The sequence below is a fragment of the Pelobates fuscus genome, chromosome 11 (assembly GCF_036172605.1).
Source record: "Pelobates fuscus isolate aPelFus1 chromosome 11, aPelFus1.pri, whole genome shotgun sequence".
NCBI lineage: Eukaryota > Metazoa > Chordata > Amphibia > Anura > Pelobatidae > Pelobates > Pelobates fuscus.
Genome location: NC_086327.1, coordinates 131002576 through 131026581, shown reverse-complemented (window position 1 = coordinate 131026581; position 24006 = coordinate 131002576). Strand labels below are relative to the sequence as shown.

General features: G+C 41.3%; 2 protein-coding genes across 2 annotated transcripts in view; one reads left to right on the top strand and one right to left on the bottom strand.

Moving 5' to 3' along the window:
- LOC134578052 (uncharacterized) overlaps positions 1-24006 on the top strand; it is a 96389-nt gene that overhangs the window by 13580 nt on the left and 58803 nt on the right. The gene's annotated exons all lie outside the window — the stretch shown is intronic.
- CRTAM (cytotoxic and regulatory T cell molecule) lies at positions 525-24006 on the bottom strand. The gene is made up of 12 exons (XM_063436519.1): positions 23761-24006; positions 21032-21172; positions 20268-20420; positions 18300-18443; positions 16757-16918; positions 15074-15139; positions 14151-14216; positions 5969-6073; positions 5687-5791; positions 5348-5482; positions 949-1035; positions 525-731 (listed from the first exon to the last, which is right to left on the bottom strand). Exons 1-12 carry the CDS (start codon positions 23807-23809, stop codon positions 682-684), a joined length of 1263 nt encoding a protein of 420 aa, XP_063292589.1. The 5' UTR covers positions 23810-24006; the 3' UTR covers positions 525-681.

The window sequence follows — 24006 nt, the reverse complement described above, 5'->3', positions numbered from 1 at the left end:
AACTCTTGATTTCCGCAGTGTCACATTTCCCGTCTCTCCCTTTAGCCATGCTTTCTTGCATTAGGTGACAAAAATGTGGGACGTCAGAAAACAATTCACAAACAGAATGTGTCCACGTTGGGCAGAGACCCTCCGAATTGAATCCTTTCACAACTCACGTGGCACTGGCAGGGTTAAGGGGTGAGGGATAAAGTGCTTTCCAATCAGTCCTTGACATTCATGTATAATATCTAGATTTATTTCAGAGTCTCTGACCAAACCCGGCTTCCTCCCGTGGCATTTGGCATGAAGTATATAGATGTCGATGGCCACGTTTTGGAACATACTCTGCATCCTTGGGCAACTCATCCCGACCAGCAGGGCTAGTTACTAGAATGTCAGTTGTTCGACTTTAACAGGAATTGGACATTTAAGGCAAAACTTCCGAACTAGAAACAATCTCTAAGTCAGCTGTTCCCAGCTTGGCTAATATTAGGAATGCCCGGTTACTCCTGAAGTCCTCGGTTTATTAAATAGAAGTAAATGTTAGTAAATGCAACATTAACCACTTAGAATCCTCCCTCTGGAAACACAAGTGTTTTAAAACTTCCAGAAAGAATTTGAGATTTGTCACGTAGCAAAGAGCGGTAATTAACAGGCGGCGCCAGATATTTCCTCGCTGATTCTGGATTCTCCGCGGTTTCACACAGATTCTTCCTTTGTATACTGGACCGAGGCACTCTGGAGCACAACTATGAGGAAATGTTAAAATAATTATTATTACTATTGTGATACCAAGGGGGTCCAGCGCAGTGCTGGGGAGACTGGCGAGGGGCTAATAAAACAAATTATATAGATATTCCAATATCTCATAATTATTTCATGCCTGATCTGAAGTTGAAGATTTATTTACTTTTAAATTTCTTCATGTTAAACTGACCATGTTACCCCAACCTTCCCCCTTCTTACCCTGACCCGTCTTTGTCTGGTTGAAATTGCCTTCGTTATCAGACCTAGATCTCGCACTTTCCAGCGTTTGGTCCGATATTTCATTCTCTGAGAAAAAAACAAAAACACGGTGTGTCGGTTGGGCTGAAATTTGCTGAAAAGTGATGCGTAACATTAACATAATGTGCGCCCATTTATAGAGTGCGCAGCCACTCAGGTCCCTGCGAAATATTGTGTTAAAACAGAGAAAATAGGTTAAAGCAACACAATAACAGTTGGTCACAAAGCTTGTGGATAATTCATCCAAAGTGGGGAACATTGGCTAATCAGCCTTTTATGGGGGAATTGAAAGACGTGAAGCACCAGGTGTATCTCGCACACTCGTACAACTAACAAAGACATGACAGGTCTATTGAGGCCCAGCTGCCGACAGCCACGGTTTCCTGTGTTTGGCATCTAATTCATTTTGTAAAACTCATCATAATTTGTTGATTGTGTCAGTTTGTGGATTAAATTGTAGGTTCGCCTTTTGAAAGGTGGAAATAAACATCCCTGTTCCATTAATTAATTAGAATCCCATTAGGTGAGCTGTGCATACGTTCAGGAGCCGGCCTCCATTACTTAAGCCATCATTCTGCATCAACGGTGGAAGCTGGGTTAATGGGTTACACACAACGTGCTCGAGGTTTTTAAAATTAACGATGCTTAAATCGCTGTAATACACAACTTAAATCAGACCCTTAAAAAGCAATAAATAGAGATAGGGCTTTAAAAAGCTCCGTAATGTAATTATTCCAAGTAAGAAAGTAAATTAGTTGGGTCTAATCATAGGATTGTGGGGAGATTTTAAACCACTAATAGTTTTCCTTCACAAAAAGCATCTATAAATGTCTCGTAAGGCCTTGCCGTGGTATTTTCCACTTTTTAAAGGGACATTATCATCTGATACAAATGCTTAAAGGGATACTTGACGCACCATAACAACTTTACCTTGCAACCTTTCTTTTTATAACTGTTTAAAAGGATCCTATAGTGCCAGGAAAACAAAGCCGTTTAATAGTTCCCCACTCAATGATTTTGTATAGGGAAAATCTGACGCTGGAGGTCCTTGAGGAAGTCCAGCATGAGATAACAGGCCAAAAGCCCATTTTACTTTTCTTTTATTAGAGGCATATAATATGGGGTACAGAAGAGGAAATGGAGGAAACGTTTGAGTGATTTACAGTATAGGGTTGATACATCAATTCGCAAAATTAGATTACATTTCCAGAAGTGCAATGCCTCATTTTTATATTTTTGTTGCTAAACTTTTAGGTGAGAATACAAGCTATGGACCATAAAATCCGGTTGGTAACATACTAAGTTATGATAGACAGACATCCAGTGACACATGAGTATATAGCAAACTAACAGTTTAAGGAAACACAAGAGTCAAGAAACGAGAAAAGCGTTAGGCAAGTGCATCAGGCTAAATAAGATTAAATGGGAACTGGTGGTCTGAGCACATGTCTAATGAGTGCTGTAGAGGATTATAAAGCATAAACGTACACTATAAAATACTTATGATAAAAAGCAAATCAGGGGTGTCTACTAGGCTAAGCCAGAGTGTCCGCATTTTGCAGGTGAGAGTCTCAGTGTGAGGGTATGCAGGGTTTGTGTGCCGGTCATCCGATCTGCACCTAGGAGAGTATGGCTGGTGCATCCATGGTGAGGCCAATTCAGCCGATGCCCCGCTTGTGCAGGAGTGTTGGAGCTGAAGAAGGTATTGGACCGGGAGCCATGTCGTGCCCTCGTATGCGAGGCAGGTCAGTCTTTGGGAAAGGGGTTCTCAGAGGTGCTGTGGGTGTGCGCAAGATGTTGCTGAGGGTCTCCGTGGTCTGCCGTGCTGGTTCCCCAAATGGAGGGTGCTGAGGTTGTGATTGGGTAGTCCCTGCTGGGGGTGAGGAGGACTCACCGCTGTTCCTGGTCTGCGGTTTCGGGGTTTGTGTCGGGGTGTCCTCCTCCTCCCTCTCGCCGTCTTAGCTTTGGCTTTGCCCCGGGCGGGTGTTGTGGGTCTCACCCCAGCCTCACCTTGGGTGGTTGCTGGTAGAGTCTCCACTTCCGTGTCCCCTTGGCGGCTGATTCTAGCCCAAAAGGCTTCAAAAAGGCGGTCCAATCTTTCCTCCAGAGATAGCCGTTGGGTGCTGTCTGGGGGTTGACACGTGGTGTCCGCCATAGTTGCCAGTGTTGGTCCGGCTATGTGGGACTGTCCCCTTTGTGGTTGTGCTGCTGCGTTCCAAGCTGTAAGTACCGGGATATCCCTCACCGGTGGGGGGGGGGATGGAGTTCGCCAGGGAGACCTCCAAGTGAATGGCTGCAGGCAGCGCAGGGATCGGCCGCCTCCCCGCCCCGTCTGGGTAGGCCTCAGGTAGGCCTCAGGTCAATCCCCGGTCAGGAGCTGTCGGTCGCGGTCAGGATACTAGATTTTTTATTCTGTGGTCTAAGGCTCCACACTCGATGTCGTGTGATCGTCGATTGGCAGGGTTTTGCCCCAATTCTGGCTTGATATGAGCGGTTTTGCACGGAGCTCGTCTCCCGTGCGACCGCTCAGCTCGGCTGCTTGGCTCCGCCCCCCAAAAGTCCATTTTAAATTCCAGAAGCCCTCTAGTCACTGTCTGTTAGACAACCACTGAGGGCAGACTTAGAGCTTTAATGTAAACATTGCAGTTTCTCTGGAATAGAAACATAGAAACATAGAATGGGACGGCTGATAAGAACCATTCGGCCCATCTAGTCTGCCCAAATGGCAATGTTTTACATTGCAGCACTAAGTGCAAAAGGGTCACTGCACCCTGACTACTTCAATGAGCTGAAGTGGTCTGGGTGCCTACAGTGTCCCTTTAATTATAGAGAAAATGTGTGTATGGCTGCTTCCTGGACCATAACGCTGAAATACTGTTTGGCCCAATCAGATTTTTGCGACTTTAACCCCTTAAGGACCAAACTTCTGGAATAAAAGGGAATCATGACATGTCACACATGTCATGTGTCCTTAAGGGGTTTAATGTTGCGCCATCACACTCCGCATGCTAAACTCAGATGTTGTAGAAAGTCTGCCCATGGTTGGGAGAGTTACACGTACAGTGTCAAAGCTTCTGCCGGCTCTCAGACAATTTAACTCTCTAACTCCCTTATAAAGAAAATCATAAATTGGTTCTGGGTTTTCATATCTGCTTTTCCCAAATGCGAGGCGAAACCCCACCCCACCCACAAGACACTCTGGCAATTGGAAATGTATGTCCCGTCAAACTAAGTGTGAGACGTTACTTGGAGCTGGGCTACAACTCTTATGATGCTCAGTGAGATTCTGTTTGAAGGTAGTGAGCGTTAAAATATATATCTGATATATGTTCATCTATGACCCATGCCTTGTTTAATTCCTCTGTATTTCTGGTCTATATCCTGCCTAACCAGGTATATGGAGAATTCAAAGTTAAATGGACACTGATTGCCCAAATACAAAATAAATAAAATAACTGCTTGGTAAATATACCTCCACGTATTAATTTAATTCTACGTTTTGTTCATTGGAGGTATATATAAAAACAGTTTGCAAAAGCTCCAGATCTCTTGTCTGCAGCCTTTGCAAGCCCTCCCCTTCTAACCCCTCCCAGACTTTCTATGACTGTCCAATCACAGACTTTCCAATGCAGCTCAATGAGAAGTCTCTGCAAGATAGGTGCTTTGAGCAATTACTGCTTCTTGTCTTTATCTCCACTGAACTAACCAAACCAGGAAGTAACAAGACCAGTTGTCTGACTGACAGCCAGGGGGGTGTAACAAGGTACATTTATAAAAGTGTTAATTACTGTTGAAATGTGCACTTTTTGTAAAATAATGAAAAGAGGACACACTCTTTAAACATAAGGCTTTTCAGCAAGATAAAGTGCTTTAGGGGTCTTGAGAATCCCTTTAACTCTAAGTGAATTTCATATTTTATGCAAAAAATAAATAAATATATATTCTTAAAATTTTTTGGGGAACTTTACATTTCTGTCAATTCCTACTTTAGTGAATATAAATGTATGTGTCAGATCTAAACAGCAATTTTTACACTAAAACACGAGATGAAGGACATAACATGCTTTTAGCATTTATTTTTCCAACTGCCACTAAATGTGTTAAACGTTGTGATTCCAAGATGGCTGCCTCACTAGAAAGCGCTGTCTCTTTTCGAGTGGTGATTACAGCTTTACTGACCGTCTATTGACGGTCAAATGACATTGTAATATAGGAACATATAGAATATGTAATATTCTACAAACATAAAATGACGCTGTGGGGGGAGCTGATTTAAAATGATTTATGGAAAGATTACATGTCACCCCGTGTTATATTTTTTTATGTATTTACCGACATCGTATAGACATGGAGTTCTCACCTTTCCTCCATTTTGAATGTTCTCGTATCAGCTTCATTAGGAACAGGTAGAAAATGGACAGCAGAACGCAAACCATGAGCGACACCATCACCATAACTAGGACGCTGCTCGATTTCCTGTCACGCACTTCGAATTCTGTGAAACAAAGGGGACGTCATGTTTTTATCATTATGTAAAATGTTACAATGAAAAAGGCACCGAACCGATCCCACCACAGCCACAACTTATACAACCAATCAGAATGATTTAACAACATGGTGATGGCATGGTGGCATCACTGTTCTCACCGCAGGCATCCATACGGCTCTATTTATTAAGAATGGAGATATAGATAGCTACCAGACGTTGAATTTTCATTGTTGGTCACATTGTATTCGCTTGCTGTTTTCACATCATGGGCTGACGATACATTCTCTCCGTGGATGTGAGGAGATGTTACTGTCTCTTTAAACATGCAAAGGGTAAAAACCTTAGTTAGAATTTCATCATTATCGAGAAAACGTTCTGTATGCGGTAGCCGGTAGCCTTGGCTAATTTTGTTTGTTTGTTAGCTATAACTCTCAGGAACCTGAAGGTCATAAATAACAAAGTACGAATTTAGGGCTAAGTAACAGTTATTACCTGCTGTGATATGTATGCTGTCAGTTACATTTAATTCATTTCTGGGGCTGGGGTCAGCTGATAACCAAATATCTCTGTCTGACGTAGCATCAGATGTCACCGACCCTATAGGGGAAAAGATCACAAATAAGATTTAATTAAACGGAAAACTATTACTTCATTGATAAACTATATTCCTAAAGAAAAGGAATTGAAGATAGTGCCTATAAAACCCGCAAAATAAAGGCACGTTTTTGGAGATTGCTAAAATCTGCTTTTTTTTTTCTTAGAACTTTGATAACTGATTTAAAAAAAGAACGTTTGGAGGTAAAACCAATGTAATAGTCGCAGCTCTCAATGGGTTTATTTCAAAAGGAACACTAATTCTATCTCGTCAAATCAAGCTTTAAATTAAACTCATCCGCAATAAGTTTCAATTAATTTTCTAATAATTTGTTCCCTTCTTTTAATGATACAACACTGACTTTTTAGAACTGAGAAGCAAGGGGCCTTTTATCTGCCAGGTCCAGACGTATTCAAGTGGCGCGTCTGATGAGGCGTTAATGGCGCAGTACATGAAAGGAAAAGGCAGTTTTATAACTAATGATTTTAATTGCACTTCTAGTCCGTATTAATTATGCAAAAGAGAATATTATTTCACTTATAAAATCTTTCAAGTGCTGCTGTCGATGTGTTTTATTAAACCCAATCGATTGCAGTCCTTCTTCAAAGCAGTTGGTTCTTTTTAAACTTTTCTATGTCAATGATTTCCTCCTCTACATGATCTAATATATATCAGATATACTGTATATATTACATTCAATCAAACCTTTTATTAAATCAGCTCTGCCACATTTTTGTAAAGACGGAATCTTAATGAAAGTCTCTTTGAGAACAAATTGTACTTTCTTAGAAATTCCAACACAATCAAAAAAGATGTTTGTGAGATAAAGTAGGGATTAGTTTGTAGCTGTGACAGATTCCCTGCCCCTGGATGAAAAAGCTTTCAGTTCCATTCTCATGTCTGTTCGGTAGATTGCATAACCCTCCTATTCTAACATTGTCCCGTTCGACTACCAAACAACCGCACGAACCAGGGATCACCTGGGAGCTTGTTAACACCTATTAACACCTTGGAACGGTTATCACCGCAGTGTTCTAATTGTTCGATTGGGTGGCCGCAATTCCTATGGACAACCACGAGGTGGCGGTCATCTTGTTCTCATGAACGCAGGCGGCGGTGTTTGGGCATGAATCTCATGGAACTAAAATCGGACACAGAAACTCCTGAACACCGCTGGACTTCCTTCATCGCCTGCGTTCGGTTCTATACAATTTAGAAGGGCACTGTTCGGTGGAATCGTTCGTCTGGATGAGGGGAATAAGCTCCAGGGTAAGAACATTGACTCTGTTCAGTAGTTTGTTAATTTTTAAACTACCGAACTAGACCGACCACAAGTCCTGATTCTCTGGAACTGTTTTGGGCATGGGGCCAATTCACAACGCCTGACAGCAATTTGACGTTATGAGCAATAGATACTCAGGTCACCATGTTGTTCCTGCGCCAAATTGCCTATGGAAGATCTTTGGATTTTGTTTAATCCTCTATAGACCCCATTTTATATCATCTTGGATTCACAATTTATTCACCAGAAGCAGAGTAGTACGCCGGTGAGAAGATGGTGGTACCACAGACAGACAGCTTAAGGTAAGTATATCTTCCTATCTGCCACCGTTTTGTGAGAGCACCTTGTGTGGTCTTTGCAAAAAAAAATTTTTTGTAAGTCGCAAACATCACACAGGTGATAACGCCACTTTAAATGTAACTTGCCATAAACAACACGCACTCCTGGATTCATTTACCACATTGGTAACTGCAAACTGTAAGCAAAAATAGTGAATATGAAACAGTCATTTAGTTGGTGAATTTTTCCAATTCAATTTTTTTTTTTGCCTGGATTTTGCATCTCTCTTTTCAATTCCCACAATCCCCTGTGAAGTGAATAATCTTGATATAGCTTTCTGTATATAGACCAGTTCAGGGCAAAATTCTAAAAGGAACACTAACTGGGACATTCCACTGGTTGCCACGGCAATTGCTCCACTTTGAGAATGTTATTCTATTCCCCCTAATACATGCCTCAGCATTAGATATAGTTTATATTACATGATTTTTTTTTTTTTTTAAGACGTAGGTTCAAGCTCTTTAAATATTTGGACAGCACCAGTACACACATTCACTTATATAAAAAAAATTAGATTTTCATACATTCCAGGCTTTAATTTTATGTCATTTTTAGTCATATTCCATTGCCAATAGCAGCCACACCATTGTATTTAAGTGCAATGAATTGAGTGTCTGACAATTGAACATTTCCTTTTTTTTTCTATTAACAAAACTGAGAAAATGTGATCCTTCCAGACTGGGGTTTTCCGTGTTCTAAACAGAGCGATTGACGGACGTGGCGCATTAGTCGCTGGTATTACTCGCGTACTAGGTGTTGTGTTCTGAGACTCCATTGACTAATCCCAGATGGTTTTAGTGCCCCCAGCTGAGACTCCGCACATTTGCAGAAAATGAAAGCAATTTCGCTCTATAAATGTGCGAGTTGACCGGAATGCTGGTGCCATTATGAGCTACGCCGAACACGGCCTCTCTCTTTATCGCTGGCACCTTTCACAGCTTCTCACAAACGTTAAACAGTAAAAAACAAAAAAAAAAAAACCACATCTGAGGTGTAAGTGCAAGGAACACACATCTAACCTTTTATCACACAGAAATGAGAGAGACACAGCGACTCTTGGGAAAGATTCCTACAATAGCAACAAGCTTTTTTTGCTTTGTTTGACATTAAAATAATGATTAAAATAATAAACGCTTGCATGTCTGAATAGTGGAAGGTCTCCCAGACAGCTACAAGTCTCCTATTTTGCTGAGCGGTGAGTGATTAGTTCTGTCTGGCAGTTGGACGGACTGAGCAATTCTTCCATGATTAAAGGAATCATGTGAATTCTATATCTTGTCGGGCAGCTCTCTTCCTGTACCTGTAGGGTGCCTGGGGAAATATGGCTAAAGTGGCAATGTTACTTGTAGGGTGCTGGGGGGATTTGATAGGGAGATGGGGAAAATACCAGATGCCAAAATAGGCAATTTTGAAATCTTTTTAAAATCCACATATTTTGGCTTAGACGTTTTAATTCCCCAAAGATCGTGGTTTAGAGAATAACGCCAAAGATATTGTTATACACTTATAACTCGGATAAGTGGATGTTCATTATTTTAATTAAATTGTCCTTTATTTGTCACCCTGTTTAGCATGAATCACTGCCGTTTACGTAAAAAGGCAGATTTTACCACTTTAATGTGTGGCTCCCAGTCCGTCGCTCACTAAACAATAACTACCAGACTTGAGCACAAACGTTTCATACTCGACAGGTAATTCGTTCCGGACCTTTTGGCTCGGGCGTAGATTAAAAGGAATTTGATTTGTTTGCACCCGTTAAAAAGCTTTTGTGCAAAAGTCTACTAACTGTGGAGGCTTAATCAATATCTTCACTGGAAAATAATCAAGTAAATGGTAGAAATCCAAAATCCTGCGAATTGGGTCCCTGAGAACAAGTCGTGACAGCACATTTGGTTCAAGCAGGCGGCGGCCGACATTCCTGCTTTTGAGTTAAACCATTTTCAAGCTGTTTGACCAAACTCACGAGTCCACGAGTTTCCAGAGACCGGGTTGCTTTGGACAAAGCTCCACTTCTAAATCAGTAATGAAAGTTTCAACCATTGACCAAGCAGGGCCAGCCAAATATGGACAAAAATCACATTACTAAAGCGGACATGGAACTGATTGAGGAAACACACAAAATGGTAAATGAGCTAGCGAGTTTCCTCATTTACATAGAATTATCTGAGATAACATTTTAGGTATTTGTAGAAGTTAGTTTATAGCACAGAAGCCACCATAACAACACGCACATGGTGTTTTAATTGGGTGAACAAAAATTATGGTCTGTCTATCTATCAGATATACAGCGCCATCTACTGGATGCATGCAGAAATGCAGTCTCCAAGCCCATTGGACTTTTGCCCCAAGTTTAGTAAATAAATCCCACTGGGGAGGCAGTGACTGGGAAATGAATGCCAAGATATGGAAATCAGTAACTTACTCGGAAAATGATGGCCTAACATTTAAAATTCACTTTGAATTCCTCCAAGACTGAGTACTGAATCCCGCAGCATTCAACCAGAATATCTTATAGTCTGAACCTTGAACCTAAAGCTCTCCGTAGAGTGAACCCTGCAGCTCTCTATAGACTAAACCCTGCAGCTCTCTATAGACTAAACCCTGCAGCTCTCTATAGAGCGAACCCTGCAGCTCTCTATAGACTAAACCCTGCAGCTCTCTATAGAGCGAACCCTGCAGCTCTCTATAGACTAAACCCTGCAGCCCTCTATAGACTAAACCCTGCAGCTCTCTATAGACTAAACCCTGCAGCTCTCTATAGACTAAACCCTGCAGCTCTCCTTAGAGCGAACCCTGCAGCTCTCTATAGACTAAACCCTGCAGCCCTCTATAGACTAAACCCTGCAGCTCTCTATAGACTAAACCCTGCAGCTCTCTATAGAGCGAACCCTGCAGCTCTCTATAGACTAAACCCTGCAGCTCTCTATACACTAAACCCTGCAGCTCTCTATAGAGTGAACCCTGCAGCTCTCTATAGACTAAACCCTGCAGCTCTCTATAGAGTGAACCCTGCAGCTCTCTATAGACTAAACCCTGCAGCTCTCTATAGACTAAACCCTGCAGCTCTCTATAGAGCGAACCCTGCAGCTCTCTATAGACTAAACCCTGCAGCTCTCTATAGAGCGAACCCTGCAGCTCTCTATAGACTAAACCCTGCAGCCCTCTATAGACTAAACCCTGCAGCTCTCTATAGACTAAACCCTGCAGCTCTCTATAGACTAAACCCTGCAGCTCTCTATAGAGCGAACCCTGCAGCTCTCTATAGACTAAACCCTGCAGCTCTCTATACACTAAACCCTGCAGCTCTCTATAGAGTGAACCTTGCAGCTCTCTATAGACTAAACCCTGCAGCTCTATATAGACTAAACCCTGCAGCTCTCTATAGAGCGAACCCTGCAGCTCTCTATAGACTAAACCCTGCAGCTCTCTATAGAGCGAACCCTGCAGCTCTCTATAGACTAAACCCTGCAGCTCTATATAGACTAAACCCTTCAGCTCTCCTTAGAACGAACCCTGCAACTCTCTATAGACTAAACCCTGCAGCTCTCTATAGAGTGAACCTTGCAGCTCTCTATAGACTAAACCCTGCAGCTCTCTATAGAGTGAACCCTGCAGCTCTCTATAGACTAAACCCTGCAGCTCTCTATAGACTAAACCCTGCAGCTCTCTATAGAGCGAACCCTGCAGCTCTCTATAGACTAAACCCTGCAGCTCTCTATAGAGTGAACCCTGCAGCTCTCTATAGAGTGAACCCTGCAGCTCTGTATAAAGCAAACCCTGCAGCTCTCCATAGAGCGAACCCTGCAGCTCTATATAGACTAAACCCTGCAGCTCTCCTTAGAGCGAACCCTGCAGCTCTCTATAGACTAAACCCTGCAGCTCTCTATAGAGTGAACCTTGCAGCTCTCTATAGACTAAACCCTGCAGCTCTCTATAGAGTGAACCCTGCAGCTCTCTATAGAGTGAACCCTGCAGCTCTCTATAGACTAAACCCTGCAGCTCTCTATAGACTAAACCCTGCAGCTCTCTATAGAGCGAACCCTGCAGCTCTCTATAGACTAAACCCTGCAGCTCTCTATAGAGCGAACCCTGCAGCTCTCCTTAGAGCGAACCCTGCAACTCTCTATAGACTAAACCCTGCAGCTCTCTATAGAGTGAACCTTGCAGCTCTCTATAGACTAAACCCTGCAGCTCTCTATAGAGTGAACCCTGCAGCTCTCTATAGACTAAACCCTGCAGCTCTCTATAGACTAAACCCTGCAGCTCTCTATAGAGTGAACCCTGCAGCTCTCTATAGAGTGAACCCTGCAGCTCTCTATAGAGTGAACCCTGCAGCTCTCCATAAAGCAAACCCTACAGCTCTCCATAGAGCGAACCCTGCAGCTCTATATAGACTAAACCCTGCAGCTCTCCTTATTGCGAACCCTGCAACTCTCTATAGACTAAACCCTGCAGCTCTCTATAGAGTGAACCTTGCAGCTCTCTATAGACTAAACCCTGCAGCTCTCTATAGAGTGAACCCTGCAGCTCTCTATAGAGTGAACCCTGCAGCTCTCTATAGACTAAACCCTGCAGCTCTCTATAGACTAAACCCTGCAGCTCTCTATAGAGCGAACCCTGCAGCTCTCTATAGAGTGAACCCTGCAGCTCTATATAGACTAAACCCTGCAGCTCTCTATAGAGCGAACCCTGCAGCTCTCTATAGACTAAACCCTGCAGCTCTCTATAGAGCGAACCCTGCAGCTCTCTATAGACTAAACCCTGCAGCTCTATATAGACTAAACCCTTCAGCTCTCCTTAGAGCGAACCCTGCAACTCTCTATAGACTAAACCCTGCAGCTCTCTATAGAGTGAACCTTGCAGCTCTTTATAGACTAAACCCTGCAGCTCTCTATAGAGTGAACCCTGCAGCTCTCTATAGACTAAACCCTGCAGCTCTCTATAGACTAAACCCTGCAGCTCTCTATAGACTAAACCCTGCAGCTCTCTATAGAGCGAACCCTGCAGCTCTCTATAGACTAAACCCTGCAGCTCTCTATAGAGTGAACCCTGCAGCTCTCTATAGAGTGAACCCTGCAGCTCTCTATAAAGCAAACCCTGCAGCTCTCCATAGAGCGAACCCTGCAGCTCTATATAGACTAAACCCTGCAGCTCTCCTTAGAGCGAACCCTGCAACTCTCTATAGACTAAACCCTGCAGCTCTCTATAGAGTGAACCTTGCAGCTCTCTATAGACTAAACCCTGCAGCTCTCTATAGAGTGAACCCTGCAGCTCTCTATAGAGTGAACCCTGCAGCTCTCTATAGACTAAACCCTGCAGCTCTCTATAGAGCGAACCCTGCAGCTCTCTATAGACTAAACCCTGCAGCTCTCTATAGAGCGAACTCTGCAGCTCTCTATAGACTAAACCCTGCAGCTCTATATAGACTAAACCATTCAGCTCTCCTTAGAGCGAACCCTGCAACTCTCTATAGACTAAACCCTGCAGCTCTCTATAGAGTGAACCTTGCAGCTCTCTATAGACTAAACCCTGCAGCTCTCTATAGAGTGAACCCTGCAGCTCTCTATAAAGCAAACCCTGCAGCTCTCCATAAAGCAAACCCTGCAGCTCTCCATAAAGCAAACCCTGCAGCTCTCCATAGAGCGAACCCTGCAGCTCTATATAGACTAAACCCTGCAGCTCTCCTTAGAGCGAACCCTGCAACTCTCTATAGACTAAACCCTGCAGCTCTCTATAGAGTGAACCCTGCAGCTCTCTATAGAGTGAACCCTGCAGCTCTCTATAGACTAAACCCTGCAGCTCTCTATAGACTAAACCCTGCAGCTCTCTATAGAGCGAACCCTGCAGCTCTCTATAGAGTGAACACTGCAGCTCTCTATAGACTAAACCCTGCAGCTCTCTATAAAGCAAACCCTGCAGCTCTCCATAAAGCAAACCCTGCAGCTCTCCATAGAGTGAACCCTGCAGCTCCCTATAGACTTAACCTGCAGCTCTCTATAGACTAAACCCTGCAGCTCTCTATAGACTAAACCCCACGGCTCTCTATAGACTAAACCCTGCAGCTCTCCATAGACTAAACCCTTCAGCTCTCCATAGACTAAACCCTGCCGCTCTCTATAGAGTGAACCCTGCAGCTCTCTATAGACTAAACCCTGCAGCTCTCCATAAAGCAAACCCTGCAGCTCTCCATAGAGCGAACCCTGCAGCTCTCTATAGACTAAACCCTGCAGCTCTCTATAGACTAAACCCTGGATCCTGCAATTCTCTGTACACTAAGCACTGAACCCTAAAGGTCTGCATACCCCTAACACCAACTAGATTTCCTTTAATGTAACCTCATTTTTTTTTTTTAATCTGTGAATTAAAGCAGTGTCTCCACAAGGACTTTCAAAATGGTAAAGGGCAAGAAAAACAATTAAACCATGAAGATATTGTAATTTTACAAATGTCAAACTCACCTGTAAAATCCTGGGAAGTAACGGGAATGGGAGATAAAGTAACTGAACTTGGGGGTGTCTGGGCAGCTGCAAACATAATAAATGACATTATTGCATTACAAAGGGTCAATAACTATGAGAACTATGGGGAATTTTAATCAAATAGCAACAGGGGGTTCCAAGAGTTTGCAGGTACATAGTCGTATTGAAAACAATTTAACCCCATCCTCACCAAAGAGCATATAATCTTCATACAGGATAAAAATATAGAGTGAAACATTATTATGAGAGGAAGGTAGACTATAGAACACGCAGAAAAATATTCAAATTTGAAGAGAAATATATGTTACATAGATTCTGAATAAATTCTCTAAAATAATTATGGCATCAAAAATGTATAAAAAGAAGTTTAAATGGACACTCCAGACGTGTACGTTATCTTACTTAAAAGCGTTATATGTGAAGAGTATGTGCTATTTGTTTCCATTTTGCAAAAAGTGCAGATTTGAATAGAAATGGAAACATTTATAGATTATACTGGTTACACCCCCATGGTTGTCAATCAAAGAACTGGTCCTGCTACTTCCTGGTTTGGTTAGCCCAGTGCAGATAAACTCAAGAGGCAGTATTTGCCCAGAGCACCTGCCTTGCAAAGACTTCTCATTGAGCTGCATTGGGAAGCCTGTGATTGGACAGCCAAAGATAGTCTGGGTGGGATTAGAAGAGGAGGGTTTTTAAAGACTACAGACAAAACATCTGTAACTTCTCCAATCTGTTTTATATATACCTCCAATGGAAAAATGCATAATTAAATACATGCATGTTTTCAATGGCAGTATATCTATTAAACAGAGATTTTTATTCATTTGGACAGTGGAGTGTCCATTTAATAATTATGTACACACAATTTAACACACAATTTATTTTACAAATGTCAAACTCACCTGTAAAATCCTGGGAAGTAACGGGAATGGGAGATAAAGTAACTGAACTTGGGGGTGTCTGGGCAGCTGCAAACATAATAAATGACATTATTGCATTACAAAGGGTCAATAACTATGAGAACTATGGGGAATTTTAATCAAATAGCAACAGGGGGTTCCAAGAGTTTGCAGGTACATAGTCGTATTGAAAACAATTTAACCCCATCCTCACCAAAGAGCATATAATCTTCATACAGGATAAAAATATAGAGTGAAACATTATTATGAGAGGAAGGTAGACTATAGAACACGCAGAAAAATATTCAAATTTGAAGAGAAATATATGTTACATAGATTCTGAATAAATTCTCTAAAATAATTATGGCATCAAAAATGTATAAAAAGAAGTTTAAATGGACACTCCAGACGTGTACGTTATCTTACTTAAAAGCGTTATATGTGAAGAGTATGTGCTATTTGTTTCCATTTTGCAAAAAGTGCAGATTTGAATAGAAATGGAAACATTTATAGATTATACTGGTTACACCCCCATGGTTGTCAATCAAAGAACTGGTCCTGCTACTTCCTGGTTTGGTTAGCCCAGTGCAGATAAACTCAAGAGGCAGTATTTGCCCAGAGCACCTGCCTTGCAAAGACTTCTCATTGAGCTGCATTGGGAAGCCTGTGATTGGACAGCCAAAGATAGTCTGGGTGGGATTAGAAGAGGAGGGTTTTTAAAGACTACAGACAAAACATCTGTAACTTCTCCAATCTGTTTTATATATACCTCCAATGGAAAAATGCATAATTAAATACATGCATGTTTTCAATGGCAGTATATCTATTAAACAGAGATTTTTATTCATTTGGACAGTGGAGTGTCCATTTAATAATTATGTACACACAATTTAACTTAAAATAAAAACGGAATCCCATTCTTTGTTCAGTCCTAGTGGCTTCCTCGTCGTTCCTTCTCTCTTACATTACAGACGGAATCTGTCACCTCTGCCAACTGGTACCTTAAACCTTTCATTAGCCTGAACAACTATGTTTGTGGAATGAATCCAATGGGTCATAAAATGCCTCACTACAGGGGTTTACTATCATAATCAAAGATTGCCATGTTCACAAATCCTACCAGTGCTCCAGACATACTGCATTTGGCAAACCTTACGTGTTATTAGTTATGACATAATTACTACAACAATTTCTGTAATTATTATCCTTACACTGTTTCCCTGTTTCCCTGTCACAGCAGATTTAAAGAAATTAACAACTGTATGTTCTCAGCAAATCCATCTCAAACAGCTACATTTACATCTTCCTTATCTGTGTTGCAAAGTGTCGTCACTTATGGAAGAATTAAATAACTGGGAGAAAGCATATTGGCCAGTGAGCTACATCCCCTGGCTGAGAATTTACAGCCCCCCTAACCAAATTTTCTAATTGGGGATTGCAATCAAGATTTAACAATATTACTGACATAATCTAAGTGCCTGCTATACATAGTAATAAAAGTGTCAGCCTCGCCCCACTCTTCGTGAAATCTTCAGATTTGGAACTTCTGTTTAACTGACTGATACTGTTCATCTTTGCAGCTGGAGCAATTTCAGAATTCCCTTCAATAACTGTATTTATACTGTTTCCATCTTTATTGAATAAAGACCCGGATAGGATATGTTCTTGCTTTCACCATTTACTTACGCAATGCATGAAATGCGAAAGAAGCCGCCAGGTGTCCGGGATAGAGTGTTTTGTGTCTCACGATGCATGTGACAGTCGAATTGTATGTAAACGCGTTGATCCGTAACGTGCTGGTGGCGTTACATTTTTTTCCATTATTTTCAAAACTCGCCCTTGTTTTACCTTAAAATAATAACATTCAAAGAAAATGTATTTACGTACTAGCAGAGAGAGTTATTGGGGTCACAGACAGTTTTTGTGCTTTTTTTGGTATATCTTCCTCACAAACTATTGTTTAAAAATGTTTTTGTCTCTTCTCACTTCATTGAATGTGCACCATTTGTTTAGCGACACAACGGATTAATTAATCTCTCAGTCATTTATTTCTGCACTCCAATCCACTCACATTGCCGCTGCCAGTATGCGACTCTGGAGTCCGGCCTCTGGTATACCTAAAATGGCTCTGTCTGCACCCTGTGCCAAAGCGGATCCTCCCGCTACTTCTTGAAACCTTCTGTGAAGGTTCTGAGAAGGTGGAGCACATCAACTATGGAATGTGAGGTGGCAATGCGTGCCTCCGTGCACCTCCAGGTCCTCCACTGTCCTGCCGCGGCCATCGCAACATTGACTGACACACACACACAATCACTGACACACATACAGTCATTGACAGACACAGACACACTCACTGACAGACACAAAGACACACACAGACTCACTGACACACACACATACACACACTGACAGACACACAGACTGAGACACACACAGACAGACACACAGACACACACTCACTGACACAGACACATACAGACAGACAGACACACAGACACTCACTGACAGACACACACACACACACACACATTTACACATTCTTACACACACTCACATCATTGTATTTATTCCAGGAGGTCAAATGGAGATCTTCTATCTGGAGATCTCCCTCCTGCTGCTCAATGCTCCCTCACACGCGCCGTCTGCAATGATGCCAGGTGCCGGAATATGACGTCATATATCGGCACCCGGCATTACTACAGACGGCGTGCGCGAGGGAGTAGTGGGGAGCAGGAAGACTGAGCTCCTCCAGCGACCTCTCCTCCCGGCCGGGTAAATTTTAGCAGAGGAGGCACTTGCAATGTGGAGAAAGCAGGTGCCTACTCTGCTTTAACACTAAGCATGTACTCGCAGCTCGCCGGGCTGCAAAGATGTCCATTGTGGGCCGCGAGTTTGACATGCTTGTTTTAGACCATGTTTAGAAAATGTAACAAATACAAAGAGAACTACAGTCATTTGTTTTAATGTAAGCCCCCTACAGGATGTTTTTGGTAACTTTATCTGTGCTCCTCTGACCCAGGTAATGACCAGAAAATACACACTGGGTCTAAGGGTTAATCTCCCCCCCAAACAGACCCCCCAATATGAGAATAACTAAAAGAGTGTGTCGAAAAAAGTTAACTTGTAAAATAAGTGAGCATGTCTCTAAACTGGAGTCTTCGTAATCAATGACAATAACCTCTTCAGCTGTAAGAAATTAAGATCGGACGGACAGACAGACAGCTCTTACCATATACTTCAGTTGTGTTATCAATTAGCCACGTGATTTTGGGAGGAGGTTTGCATCCGCTCGTAAAACAATTCAGTATTGCATAATGTGTGTTGCTGCTCCCAGGGATTAGAGTAAAACCCAACACAGGTTTAGTGGGAACAGCTACAGAAAAATAGAATATTATAAACAAACCTTATATATATTATATATATTATATATAACTATGTTTTCATTCTTTATAAACATTGCAGGTAGTAAAAAAAAATAACTAACCGTGATATAACCTGAAGTAACTATGCCATAACTGGAACTAACCGCTGGAATTTACCATAAACTGGAACTGACCCTTGGAATTTACCATAAAATAACTGGAACTAACCGCTGGAATTTACCATAAAATAACTGGAACTAACCCCTGGAATTTACCATAAAATAACTGGAACTAACCACTGGAATTTACCATAAAATAACCGGAACTAACCACTGGAATTTACCATAAAATAACCGGAACTAACAGCAGGAATTTACCATAAAATAATTGGAACTAACAGCAGGAATTTACCATAAAATAACTGGAACTAACCCCTGGAATTTACCATTAAATAACTGGAACTAAGTGCTGGAATTTACCATAAAATAACTGGAACTAACTGCTGGAATTTGCCATAAAATAACTGGAACTAACAGCTGGGATTTACCATAAAATAACTGAAAGTAACCGCTGGAATTTACCATAAAATAACCGCACATAACCACTGGAATTTACCATAAAATAACTGGAACTAACGGCTGGAATTTACCATAAAATAACTGGAACTAACCGCTGGGATTTGCCATAAAATAACTGGAACTAACCCCTGGAATTTACCATAAAATAACTGGAACTAACGGCTGGAATTTACCATAAAATAACTGGAACTAACCGCTGGGATTTGCTATAAAATAACTGGAACTAACCGCTGGGATTTACCATAAAATAACTGGAACTAACCGCTGGAATTTACCATAAAATAACTGGAACTAACCGCTGGAATTTACCTTAAAATAACTGGAACTAACCGCTGGAATTTACCATAAAATAACTGGAACTAACCACTGGAATTTACCTTAAAATAACCGGAACTAACAGCAGGAATTTACCATAAAATAACTGGAACTAACCCCTTGTATTTACCATAAAATAACTGGAACTAACCGCTGGAATTTACCATAAAATAACTGGAACTAACCACTGGAATTTACCATAAAATAACCGCACATAACCACTGGAATTTACCATAAAATAACTGGAACTAACCCCTTGAATTTACCATAAAATAACTGGAACTAACCACTGGAATGTACCATAAAATAACCACACATAACCACTGGAATTTACCATAAAATAACTGGAACTAACCACTGGAATTTACCATAAAATAACTGGAACTAACGGCTGGAATTTACCATAAAATAACTGGAACTAACCCCTGGAATTTACCATAAAATAACTGGAACTAACCACTGGAATTTACCATAAAATAACTGGAACTAACCGCTGGAATTTACCATAAAATAACTGGAACTAACCGCTGGAATTTACCATAAAATAACTGGAACTAACGGCTGGAATTTACCTTAAAATAACTGGAACTAAACACTGGAATTTACCATAAAATAACTGGAACTAACCGCTGGAATTTACCATAAAATAACTGGAACTAACCCCTGAAATTTACCATAAACTAACTGGAACTAACCGCTGGAATTTACCATAAAATAACTGGAACTAACCCCTGGAATTTACCATAATATAGCTAGAAATTAGATTTGAAACCATGCTATAACTGGAACACCTTTCCAGCATTTTCCAAGCTGTGTCTGCCAGGGGGCTCTGTGTGCAGCCCACCCTACTTTAATCCTAATTCTCTGTTCTCCTAATGTTTGTAGTCCCAATCTAGTGTTGCTATCTTTCAAGCCATCTTTCCATATCTGGTAGTCACTGACCTAACACGGTTACATTAATGTCCCTTCTCTGGGTTGGGTGGCTGTATCGCAAACACGAATACATTCCTTCGTCTTCTACGGTCACGTTGGAGAGGCGAATAATTAGCCTATTCTTTGAGTAGCGAATGAGCTCAAATCTTCTGTCTTTTAAAACTGGAACAAAACACATCACATTCAAGTTACAATTTCACAAGATGTGTTCCTGCATAGAGAGTATTTATTTCTGAAAAAAGAGAAATCTAGAGTAGAAAGCTTTAGGGACGCATTTAGCAATTCGGAGGTAAAAGTAGAGTTCTCACCATGGCAAGCAATAGAATAACATGCTGATTGCTGCACTTTTTGGAAATTTCCCCTTAAGTGCTCTGTATAAAGAACCACTAATGGGGGGAGATTTATCAAAATGTCATAATCTAAAACTCGAGCAATGAGTTGGTTTCGATTACTAGCTCCAACATATTCCGCAGTGTAGATAGGCAAGTAATTGGCAATAATGTGGACAAGAGGTGAACAGGTGTCTGTTCAAAGGAGCTTACAATCTAAGAGTAATGGTAATTACTCCACATTTTGCTCCAGTTGTCTGGCCTGGACACTTTGGTAAATCTCCCCTTTGAACGGAATGAATTAGAGGCAGAGATAATTGACTTTTGACTCATGAGTTTAAGGTTCGTCCCACCATTTCTCGGCCTCAATGGACGGCTGGTAAACGGCCATTATTACAGTTCTCCCCCTCCCTCCTGTTATTGCCCCTCGGGCTTTCCACTAACCTTTCTGATCATTGAAATATAATGTAAAGCCCCTCGGTGTCGCCCACTGCATGCTGGATTCGTCATTAGCAGGAAACACACATTTTAATGTTAACGTATCTCCTTCCTCCACTGACACACGGCGTGCGCTGTGAGAATCCGCTGATAGAAAAAAAAGAACGAGGTCAAATTGTTGTGAAAGTTAATGTTTCCGCACACAGAGTGAGATTCACCGGCAGTGAGATCAGTTTACTCCTTCGCTCATCTAAAAGCCACAGTAACCACGAATGGAAACTGGCCACTACATCCTAGCACGCTGCAAATTCATGTAAAAACGATCTCCACTGCCTAATTTTACCTTTTCATTTTCTCTACACATCCTGGCTGTGCGACCCTTAGACACGGGAGTTTATATTTCAAAAGAAAGTGTAAACCTTAGAGAATGCTGTTTGAATAAACGCCTGGTGGTCCTCACAGAGTGTTGTTACCCAGGGTACGAAATGTAAACATTATAATTCTGGGTCCACAAGGCGATGTGGCATCATGCACCATTTGTGCAGACATAGAGCTGGATTGGGCCCTAAATGCGACTTGCAGCTCAAGATTAGGGGCAGCCAATACTGTTTTTTGCCGTCAATCCCCAAGTATTCATTATATTAATATTAAGTGTAGCTCGCTATGTCCCCCTTACAGATTGACAGCCAGCCCCCCATAGACAGCGAATACTAAACCGTTAGTATAAGTACTTCTGTGCTGCTCTAGGTAAAATCTCAGTTGGTGAAGATGTTCTCTTGTACTGTTAATGAGCACGTTCCCAGAGGGAACAGTACATTCCTCTTTAAACATGACCTACAGTGAGATGCAATTCACAGGGTAACGTTACAGGGTGCAAAGTTTCCACGTAATGTTATAACAGAATAAATAAAACGTGGGATTTAAATTAAACTGTAAGTGCTCAAAAGTGAATCTAAAAGGTTTTAGTTTTACTTCCTGCACCTGGAACCATCACGGTCTCAGTTCACTTAATAAGAACCGAATTTTGTCCGGATCAGCAAAATTCCCTTAAAATAATTCGTTTGCAGCCAATTTTTCCATTCTCCTTATTAGGTGACGGCAAATACTGACGCATTTCAGTCATTTTGAATTAAATGCGCCAACATCTGCTTTACAATTAGTAATTATCACGTGCAAATCTTACAGAGCTATTTACTAACATGAGAATTCAAAGTGAATTTCAGATTTAAATCCTGAGTAGCCAAACTAGAAGCAGAGTTGGCTTTGAGAATGTTTCCAGTTCAGCAAATTTGACCTTAAATTTGAAATTCACTTAGAATTCAGCTTAAATTCTCACAATTTGTAAAATAAATGAATTTACATTTTGTGGACACAGCTAATAAATCCACTGTAATGGAGGCCCAAGCAGCCAGCATGCAGAGGGTTAAAATGTGTGTGTGTGTGTATATATATATATACCGTATACATAATAACATTCATTTAACACATATATATATATATAAAATAATTCTGTAGTGTGCCATTTATAACAAAAACATCTATGATTTAATTATTGGGGTATAATGTATCTCCCTGGGAGCTAGTTATCTAAATGCTGTTGATAACAGATGTGTTTGTATTAGAATTTTGTTAATGTGGTTGGATCCAATTTGCAGACAAATAGTGGCCAATACTTTTGGATCTGAGAGTTCAGCTTCATATTTCCATAATTTGGTTCTGAATTTCAGCTATTTGGTTTCCAGCGGACATAAAAGCTCTGTAATCTCTCCAATTTGTAGGCTGAACTGAGAATGTGGATCGATATCTGGATATTGCAGTCACTGGACGGTACCCGACTATTTGTGACAGTGTATTTCATCAACAGATTTTAGTTCTGAACAAAGACTATAAAATGTGAAATTTCCACTATTACCCAGGGAGTTTCTCGCAAATAAGGAAAATACGCATTTATAAATTTCACTGGATATTCCACCCAACTGCTACCTGTTCAACAATCATATTTGTCCTCAAACGTCTACTGGCCTTTCACCATCTGACCCCAAACCAAACCGACCCAAATCTATATGTCCCCAATAGAAATGACCCAAGACTATGTGACCCCAAACCAACCGACCCCAAACTATTTGTCCCCAATCGAAATGACCCATAACGAAGTTTCCCCAAACCAACCGACCTTGAATTGCTATTATCCAAAGCTTTTTCCAGTGTTGCTGTTTCTGATAGATGCTATGCTGGGCTTGTGTCATTCACTTACATTGATTATTTTTATTGATTATACTCCCCAATATTTGCTATTTATTTATTTCCAGCTATCCACAGGAGCTGGCCAATTCTACATTAAATATAACAAATGAAACTGAAATAGTAAATAGAAAATGATGTTGCAGTCAGAGTTTAACTTCGCAACAAAAAACCTGAAACAAATGACGTAAAATACTGACACAACCAAAAAGACCCCGTAACTCGGAGTAACAATAATATATCAAATTATTAACCTGTATCAGATGTGTGGCATTCACCATAGGTGGCACAGCGCCAGTCACTGTGTGATGCCAGCCGTAGGCAGATTACCAGTTTGAGCCCCCCTCACTCTTCATATAGGGATGGTAAATGGCTCCAAGCTTGGCCAGTATTTTCAGTGGACTCCTGGCCCTGTCTAAACCCTGGGCTGTAGGCAGCTGCCTACTGGTTAATCAATCAAGCTCTGATTGCCAGCAGTGAATGAAACATCTTACCTTTCAAAGGAAAAAACAGCAGACAAGAGGAAAACAAAACGACAAACATGATCCCGCGTACAATGTCAAACAACACACACTGTCACTGCGTTTCCTCTAAACACTGACTGTACGACAGCAATGAGGGGGGTGAGCTGTTTATGGGGGAGTACGGAAGTGTTTGAAGACCAGTTAGTGGAGCAAGTTTAAGGTTTTTTCCACATTGAGAAAGTAAGTGGTTTTTATTAATGACTTTAGACCAGAGGA